Source organism: Nerophis lumbriciformis, linkage group LG27 (assembly GCF_033978685.3).
Source record: "Nerophis lumbriciformis linkage group LG27, RoL_Nlum_v2.1, whole genome shotgun sequence".
In the NCBI taxonomy this organism is placed as follows: domain Eukaryota; kingdom Metazoa; phylum Chordata; class Actinopteri; order Syngnathiformes; family Syngnathidae; genus Nerophis; species Nerophis lumbriciformis.
In genome coordinates this window covers 35652122-35661987 of record NC_084574.2, presented here as the reverse complement: position 1 = coordinate 35661987, position 9866 = coordinate 35652122, and the positions used below count along the sequence as shown (strand labels likewise).

Genomic DNA, 9866 nt, shown 5'->3' with positions numbered 1-9866 from the left:
TAAAGTGTGTGAGTGTGAAAATGTAACAATTGTAACACTTGGATACAAATTAAATGAAGCCTGTGGACATCATTAAAATAGAGCAGAGGTTCTCAAACTTTTTTTGTCCCAAGTACCACCGTAATGACCCACATTAAAGCACGACAGTGTAGTAGGCATACGTATTCATTAAAAACAAGGCAGAGTATTTTCAATATATAACACAGTTTGAACAGTAACACTGTGTTTGAACTCGATACCAAAATGGATTTAGATACTTTTCGATACTTTTCTAAATAAAGGGGACCACAAAAAATTGCATTATTGGCTTTATTTTAACAAAAAATCTAAGGGTACATTAAACATATAAACTATTTTCTCCAGCAATGTCTTGACGTGACGACGCGTCGTCATGCCCGTTAAAAAAAATAAATTGGGGAAGCGGTACTTTTCAAATAGAGTATAATACCGTTTTTGATTCATTAGTACCGCGATACTATACTAGTCAACCCTAGTTTGAAGACATTAAAATAAAACACTGTACTTTAATCAGTGAGTCTTTGGCGTCCCACTACATGGCACCACAGTTTGAGCAAGACTGAACTAGTATGAAACAAGATGAATTATGTTCACAGCTATGTCAGTTAAATCACTGAAAATAAAATGTCTGTTATCGACATCATGTATCGGGAGTATCTATTTAAAGGTAAATGCCATAATTTTCAAAAGACATGCACCTGGGGATAGGTTGATTGGCAACACTAAATTGGCCCCTAGTGTGTGAATGTTGTCTATCTGTGTTGGCCCTGTGATGAGGTGGCGACTTGTCCAGGGTGTACCCCGCCTTCCGCCCGATTGTAGCTGAGATAGGCTCCAGCACCCCCCGCCACCCCGAAGGGAATAAGTGGTAGAAAATGGATGGATGGATGCCATAATTTTTGACAAATTAAAGCTGAAATTCAACACTTCAATCACGTGCTCATTTGGTTATGGATGTATTTATTTCAACGTATGTACCGTAAAGGCAAAACCTTTGAACCATGAGCTTTGATAACAAAGAGTTGTGGTTAAAAAACGGGCGGTACCGCTCGAATGTTCAGAAATAAATGAGCCCTTCTAAAACTTGTATTTGTTGGTGCTTTTCATATTTTTACTCATTTTTTGCAAATGTGTCATGGCCAATTTAAGCAATTTTAACCACCTCCACAATAAGATTGCAGTCCTGTGGGAAATGCTGCAATGTCAAGAGTTCATGTGCCGGTGTTCTGGCGAGACGTGCTCCCCGTTGGAATTCATGTGGAAATGTCATTGTGCAGTGAAGGAATCTTTCACGCGAGTACAACTTTTGTTTGTTTGTATACAGCTTTCACAAACGATCATGTTTTATTAGGTTGTTTCGTTTTTTTCCGTCATGACCCTGCTGCACTTGGTTTTCCTCATCTTCATATAAAACCATAACCTAATAGATTGTACATTAGGTTGATTATTGGTTTGTAGTGTGAACCATATATACAGGTAAAAGCCAGTAAATTAGAATATTTTGAAAAACTTGATTTATTTCAGTAATTGCATTCAAAAGGTGTAACTTGTACATTATATTTATTCATTGCACACAGACTGATGCATTCAAATGTTTATTTCATTTAATTTTGATGATTTGAAGTGGCAACAAATGAAAATCCAAAATTCCGTGTGTCACAAAATTAGAATATTACTTAAGGCTAATACAAAAAAGGGATTTTTAGAAATGTTGGCCATCTGAAAAGTATGAAAATGAAAAATATGAGCATGTACAATACTCAATACTTGGTTGGAGCTCCTTTTGCCTCAATTACTGCGTTAATGCGGCGTGGCATGGAGTCGATGAGTTTCTGGCACTGCTCAGGTGTTATGAGAGCCCAGGTTGCTCTGATAGTGGCCTTCAACTCTTCTGCGTTTTTGGGTCTGGCATTCTGCATCTTCCTTTTCACAATACCCCACAGATTTTCTATGGGGCTAAGGTCAGGGGAGTTGGCGGGCCAATTTAGAACAGAAATACCATGGTCTGTAAACCAGGCACAGGTAGATTTTGCGCTGTGTGCAGGCGCCAAGTCCTGTTGGAACTTGAAATCTCCATCTCCATAGAGCAGGTCAGCAGCAGGAAGCATGAAGTGCTCTAAAACTTGCTGGTAGACGGCTGCGTTGACCCTGGATCTCAGGAAACAGAGTGGACCGACACCAGCAGATGACATGGCACCCCAAACCATCACCCAATCATGCAAATGTTGCATTTCCTTTGGAAATCGAGGTCCCAGAGTCTGGAGGAAGACAGGAGAGGCACAGGATCCACGTTGCCTTAAGTCTAGTGTAAAGTTTCCACCATCAGTGATGGTTTGGGGTGCCATGTCATCTGCTGGTGTCGGTCCACTCTGTTTCCTGAGACCCAGGGTCAACGCAGCCGTCTACCAGCAAGTTTTAGAGCACTTCATGCTTCCTGCTGCTGACCTGCTCTATGGAGATGGAGATTTCAAGTTCCAACAGGACTTGGCGCCTGCACACAGCGCAAAATCTACCCGTGCCTGGTTTACGGACCATGGTATTTCTGTTCTAAATTGGCCCGCCAACTCCCCTGACCTTAGCCCCATAGAAAATCTGTGGGGTATTGTGAAAAGCAAGATGCAGAATGCCAGACCCAAAAACGCAGAAGAGTTGAAGGCCACTATCAGAGCAACCTGGGCTCTCATAACACCTGAGCAGTGCCAGAAACTCATCGACTCCATGCCACGCCGCATTAACGCAGTAATTGAGGCAAAAGGAGCTCCAACCAAGTATTGAGTATTGTACATGCTCATATTTTTCATTTTCATACTTTTCAGTTGGCCAACATTTCTAAAAATCCCTTTTTTGTATTAGCCTTGAGTAATATTCTAATTTTGTGACACACGGAATTTTGGATTTTCATTTGTTGCCACTTCAAATCATCAAAATTAAATGAAATAAACATTTGAATGCATCAGTCTGTGTGCAATGAATAAATATAATGTACAAGTTACACCTTTTGAATGCAATTACTGAAATAAATCAAGTTTTTCAAAATATTCTAATTTACTGGCTTTTACCTGTATATATGAAATGACACAATATAAAAATATAACATTTAGTGTCATTAATGCCACATTCCTTGGATTCAAACTTGTGGCAAGTGCATGAATTCCAATAGGGATCATGCACCAACAAAGGTGGTGTATTATGTCATTTTTAGTGCATAATAAACTGTACACTGGCTACTCTAATGCATACCCATGTAAAAAATCAGGTGCCGTGAGAAAATATGAGGCGTGTACTCACCTGTGTGAAATACTGTACATTGGATTTAGTTGATTGGGACCACTTTGAGGGGATAACATAGTTGTAAAAATGACTTACATGTGAAGTAAAACCCAAATACTGTAAACTAATGTACTATTTATTCCCTCCATTCTTTCTTAACTATTCAAATGTGAACCCCTTCAGCATTAACAGTCATTTTTAAACCATTGAGTTGTGCTGCCTTTACAGAACAATTCCTACTCAGACTTTAGCAGACACGATATCAGCACTATAGGGTTTTTTATTTGTGGCATGTATTCTTTTTATCTTCTGTAACATAACAAATAACTGTAAATAATACTGTACTTCCTGATAATATGCAATATGTTGACATAAAGGTTTATGTAGTCAAGAGTTGTGACTGTTGTAATATTTGATGTTTTGAGCTAACAAGTGAACATGTCATAATATTTCATGTGTTCAGATTTGGTCCACAAATTAATTATTGTTACTGTTAGGATTATTGGATATGCTCCAGGCCCCCGCCACCCCAGGAGGGACAAGCGGTAGAAAAACGGATGGATGGATGATGATTACCATTATTATTATTAGGATGTGAATCTTACAAGTCATGATTCGATTGAAATTCTGGGGCTGACGAATCCATTCTCGATTAAATCCAATACTCGCAAAATATTGTTTTTTTAAAAAATAAAAAAATTACTGATAAAATATTAAAATAATAATTTATAAAAATTCTAACAAAACCTTTCAAACAGTTTGCAGGTTGTGGCCTAAAATTAAAATGATATATTGTAATATATTTTATTATATATAAAATAATATGTATACACAAATGTACACACATACATATATATACATATTGATATGTGTGTGTGTGTATATATATATATATGTATATGTATGTATTTATATGTTTGTATATATGTAATACATATACATAATGTGTATGTATATGTATATACTGCAGTGACGTGCGGTCACTAGAGGCAGGTGAGGCGGCGCCTCACCTGCCATCATGGAAAGAAAAAAAATGTAAAAAGAAAAAAAATTAATTAAATTGTTATATTTATTCAGTGATTATACTATAAAGTTATTTTCCATTTAACTTCACCAGTTTTAGATAATTTTTATTCAAAATTGCTGAATTTTCACATTTGCCGTTCAAATACTGAGAAGAGACGGTGCGGTGATCAGCAGCCAGTTGAGGCACGTCACTCAGTTGTGCCTCACCATGGATTGCGGACTCTGCTAACTGCTGGCAGGTGAGGCCCCGCCTCACCTGCCTCCAGTGACCGCACGTCACTGTAGTGCTCCTACTAAATACTAACTGAAAAAGTCAAGCAAAAAATGTTTTTTAAATATTTTTTTTATTTCAAGAATTTTTGATAAAAAACTAATTGTCACTCCTATATATTTTCCATACTCTCTAATACTGCACACAGATACTTTGCATTGGATAATTTAAGCACATCAATCATTTCACGTTACACTGCATCTTTAAGTAATAAATAATGTACGAAAAAAACAATAAAAATGGCGAACAAAAAAATCTGAGTGAGCTATTAAACAGAACATTGGGACGAGTTAAGCAGCAATTTCTAAAAAAACAAAAAGGAACATGTGGATTATATCCTTTTTCCTGAGGTGTTGAATATAAAAATAGGACTAAATAATAATTCTAACCAGCAATCTTTTGTTCCCTCGTTACAAGACATGTACCACAATAAGTCTTCTGTTATAAAATGTAAACTCTATTGAACAAATATGAAACTTGAAACTACCTTTGGTACTTGTCTGTGTGCCATTCACACGCTGGGATGTGGCTTGGATTTGGTTGTCGGAGGCCTGGAAGTCACCCGCTGGCTATAAATACACAATCATTCACAGGAGAGTACAAAGCAGGCTGAGAGGACAACTCACAGACTGGACAGTGCATCCTGGGGATTAAACGCACTAAATCCAAATCCATGTTGGTGATGATAAGATCGATATACAGTTTTTCAAGCAAAACAACCGACATTTCTGCTTAAGTGACTTCAGACACCTCTACTTTACAGAGTACTTTAAGAGGTTTCAGTTAGTTTTACAAAAAAAAAAAAGAAGAAACATTACATTTCATGTTCCCTACACTCGGGGTCTAAAGAGGAAACAGAGTCTTGTTCACACTGCAGGTCAATTCAGCTTTTTTTTTTTTGCCCATATGAGCTCCATCGGATTTTTTCATGTCAATGTGAACAGTGCAAATCCACATTTTTAAAATCCCACCTTTTTCGTACCAGGACATAAATCGAATATGTATCCAACGGCAATCGGGTCACAATTATCCTCGAGATAATTCAGTAGTCAAGGGGGCCGATTACAGATACCGTATTTTCCGCACCATAAGCCGCCCCGGGTTATAAGCCGCGCCTTCAATGAACGGCACATTTCAAAACTTTGTCCACCTATAAGCCGCCCCGTGTTATAAGCCGCATCTAACTGCGCTAAAGGAATGTCAAAAAAACAGTCAGATAGGTCAGTCAAACTTTAATAATATATTAAAAACCAGCGTGATGTGGGCGCGCATGGAGTCGTATATCAACATGGACGGAGCTGCGTGAAAAAAGCCACCCGGCCTCTTCGCGTAAACTTCCCTTAACCACTCGCTCATCTTTTCTTCATCCATCCATCCCTTCGAGTTAGCTTTTATGATGACGCCGGCTGGAAAGGTCTCTTTTGGCAAGGTCTTCCTTTTGAATATCACCATGGGTGGAAGTTTCTGGCCATTAGCATGGCAAGCTAGAACCACAGTGAAGGATGACTTCTCATTCCCTGTGGTGCGAATATTCACCGTACGTGCTCCCGTTGTATCCACAGTGCGGTTCACAGGAATATCAAAAGTCAGTGGAACCTCGTCCATGTTGATAATGTTCTCTGGCCGGATCTTTTTTTCAGCTATCTTGTTTTTACAATATGCACGGAAAGTAGCCAGCTTTTCTTGAAAGTCTTTAGGCAGTTGCTGTGAAATAGTAGTCCGTGTGCGGATGGAGAGATTGCGTCTTTTCATGAACCGGAAACCTGTCGCTTAGTAGGAGCCATTTTGTGGTCTTTACAGATGTAAACACACAAATGAAATGAAACGTAATATCCGCGTACTTCTCCTTCTTCTATGGGGGCGGGTGGTTGCTTACAGTAGAAGAAGAAGCGCTTCCTGTTCTATGGGGGCGGGTGCTTACCTTGGCGGTTGCTTGCGTAGAAGAAGAAGCACTTCCTCTTCTACGGGGAAAAAAGATGGCGGCTGTTTACCGTAGTTGCGAGACCGAAACTTTATGAAAATGAATCTTAATATTAATCCATATATAAAGCGCACCGGGTTATAAGCCGCACTGTCAGCTTTTGAGTAAATTTGTGGTTTTTAGGTGCGGCTAATAGTGCGGAAAATACGGTACTTGGAGCCAATATTTGAGGTAGTTATGTGTGATTTTCTTTCCGATACCGAGTAAAATTTTGGTTGTTATCTGTTAGAATAATTGTATCTAAGTTATCACAATACTTTGTGAGAAGACAAAAGCTGTCTTTGAACCTACCAAGAAGAAGGCTTGTAAAACTCCACTGTGTAGGATGGAAAGCAACATGAAGGTGTTCTGTTTTTTTCATGTATTGTAATCAACAGAAAGATATTGTCTTGACCCAAGAACTACAAAAGCGAAGAGGAAGCAGGACCTGACTCCCCTCCAGGGACCTTTTCTTTGAACTGTTTGTAATCAAAGGAGATGGCTGTTTACGACCCCTGTCCCTTAGAAACAGCTGTTGCCATGTAATCAGGGAAAGTCCAAATAAAAGAGGAGGCGTACAATCTTTCGTCAGAGCGTGGTGACACTGTACAAGGGTACAGGTGTATGCGTTTCTCCTCAATTGAGCCAAATTTAATTCTGTCTCTGTTTAATTCCTTGCTTCTTGTCTTGTTTAATAGATGTCATCAGTGTTTGAACCTGGCAGTAATAATAAATAGTTAACAAATAAGCAGAAAACAGGCCAAAATAATGTTTTAGGAACTCACGTCAATGTTCCATCACTGCTCGCCTACAGGCTCTTTGGAGTAGACGTTGAAGCAAAAGTCTAAATCTTCTACGCGCAATACCGTATTTTCCGGACTATAGAGGGCACCAAAGTATAGGCTGCACTTATATATACGTTGTGAAAGGAGTTAATTACACAAAACTATTTTGCAAATGTTTATTTACATACCTTAATTGTTTCCCAATGGTGCCTGTAGCATGGCAGTAAAACGGACGATCAAACAAAACAGAAGTCATGGTCATGGACCCACTAGCTGCGGAAGCTAGCTATCCAATCAGCTAAACAGACTCAATAACTACACGGTGACGTTTTGGTGAGTTTACTGAGGAATTTGTCAAACTGAAACAATACAAAAACAATGCCATATAAGTTAATAATACTAACACAGACACTGGTTAATGTGTGAGCATATTAGCTCATGCTAACGACGCTAGCTTCATTACATTACGATAGCGCGTACAAATATGCATGAAAACACTCCTACAGACATCACACATGGGACGGGTTAGTAAGTCAGAAATGTTTTAGTTATATTGTAAAACTTACAAACATTGCTTGGATTGATTGATTTACGTGGACCCTGATTTTAAACAAGTTGAAAAACTTATTCGGGTGTTACCATTTAGTGGTCAATTGTATGGAATATGTACTGTACTGTGCAATCTACTAATAAAAGTTTCAATCAATCAATCAATGGAGTGACGAATGAAGAATCCTTTCGAGCAGAAACGCTATGAACGATTGGAAGAGGGAACGCCACTTATACTCCCGGTTCAAAGCATTAAACAGAAGAAAACACTGGAGACATTCACCCAGCAGCACCTGCAGTGAGCGAACTCACCCAAAAGATGGCGCCATAGCACAAACAATAACACACCTGTTCAGTGTCTTTGCATGTGTTTTATGAAAACTGTTTACATTATGGCCATCAGAGAAGAAAAATCCATAAATTAGCCGCACCGATTTATAGGCCGCAGGGTTCAAAGTGTAAGAGAAAAATTATCGGCTTATAGTCCAGAATTTACCGTATTTTGGTTCATAAAATGTTGACTTTGATTGCACAAAATCATTGAAATTGCCAGGAGTTCTAGAATTGAAGTCTTGTTTAGCTCCATGCAGGTCAGATTGCGTTCACATTAGACCTCGCTTTTTATTTTATTTTTGTATTGCCAAGGATTACATAAAAAGATGGGCTTTGAGAAAAGAATCCGAATCGGACATGCTACCCTGCAGTGTGAACGTAGCCCTAGACTAGTGTTTTGCTGGCAAAAACAAACCCCCTCCGATTTAATGGCGGTGGCAACCTCACACAGGCCGCTGATGTCAGAGTGTGCTTTCATAGGTCACCGGTGTTTCGTCGTCCTCATCGCCGCCGGCCGCAGTGCCTGGAGGAGACGCAGAGGGGACAGAGACATTTTGTGCTGTTGTGTTCCTCATAGTGCGGTCCAGAGGTAACCCCGTGGTTGGTGTCACCTTTAAAGGGGAACATTATCACCAGACCTATGCAAGCGCATACCTGCCAACTTTTGAAATCAGAAAAACCTAGTAGCCAGGGTCCAGGGGCCGCAGGCCCCGGTAGGTCCAGGACAAAGTCCTGGTGGGGGGTTCAGGCTTCGCCCCCCGACGCAAAATGATTATTAGCATTCAGACAGGTTAAAATGTTGCTAAAACCATCACTTTTCTATCAGTCACAGTGACTTTTCAAAACAAAAATATTACAGCAAAAATCATATGGGTTGATTGACATGTTTATTCTGTAAGCTAACTTCAATAGTTTGAAATTATTTTGACAGTTAATGCCAGTTATCCTGTCAACCTTTCACAAGACTTCAATTTGTTCATTGAAAGTATAAACACTTTTTACAGTAAACAAATGGTAAAACAGTACTAAACAATTCCATTAAAAAAAAATTGGTGTCATTATCAACTTTCTGTCCAAGCTTGTATAATCTACTGCCTTGTTCAATTGTATAAAATATTCTGTGCCTAAAATTCACATTTCTATCACAATTATCATACTGTAAACATGGTAAGCTAACTTCATTAAAATTAATAGTCCTGTCAATAGCATGGAATTACAATTCAAATGTAGTTTTTTTGTAAGCCTTTCAAAAGAATTCAAAATATGAAAAATGAATGAAAATTAATTGAAGCCATCAGACACTTGAAAAGTGGCACATCACATCTCTAATGTAATCATTTGAACTTTTCAACAGAAATAGCACTGCAAAAATATTAAGGACATACTTCTGTATTTTGGTAGTTATTCTGTCAACATTTAACAAGATTTCTTCAACTTGGACTTGAAAGCATAAATAGTATAAACACTTTTAACAGTATAACAGTACTAAACAATTCCAATAGATAACATTGGTGTCATTACCTTTTTGTGGCTAAAATCCGAAAAACGTTGAAAGTTTTCCACTTGTATCGCCAGAAACGACATTAGACTTGTGTTCTTTTGTCCCAACGTGGTCTTTTACATCGCTAATTCCTCCGTGTCCGATCGAAAAATC

At 38.6% G+C, this 9866-nt stretch overlaps 1 protein-coding gene across 2 annotated transcripts in view; it reads right to left on the bottom strand.

Moving 5' to 3' along the window:
- Positions 1–7492: 7492 nt before the first annotated feature.
- Positions 7493–9866, bottom strand: part of LOC133624458 (sodium/hydrogen exchanger 9B2) — a 61648-nt gene continuing 59274 nt past the window's right edge. For both annotated transcript variants that reach the window (XM_061988028.2, XM_061988029.2), the window contains exon 13: positions 7493–8735. In XM_061988028.2, coding sequence (XP_061844012.2) covers positions 8674–8735 — 62 coding nt within the window. In that variant the 3' untranslated portion in view covers positions 7493–8673. The remainder of the gene's footprint in view (positions 8736–9866) is intronic.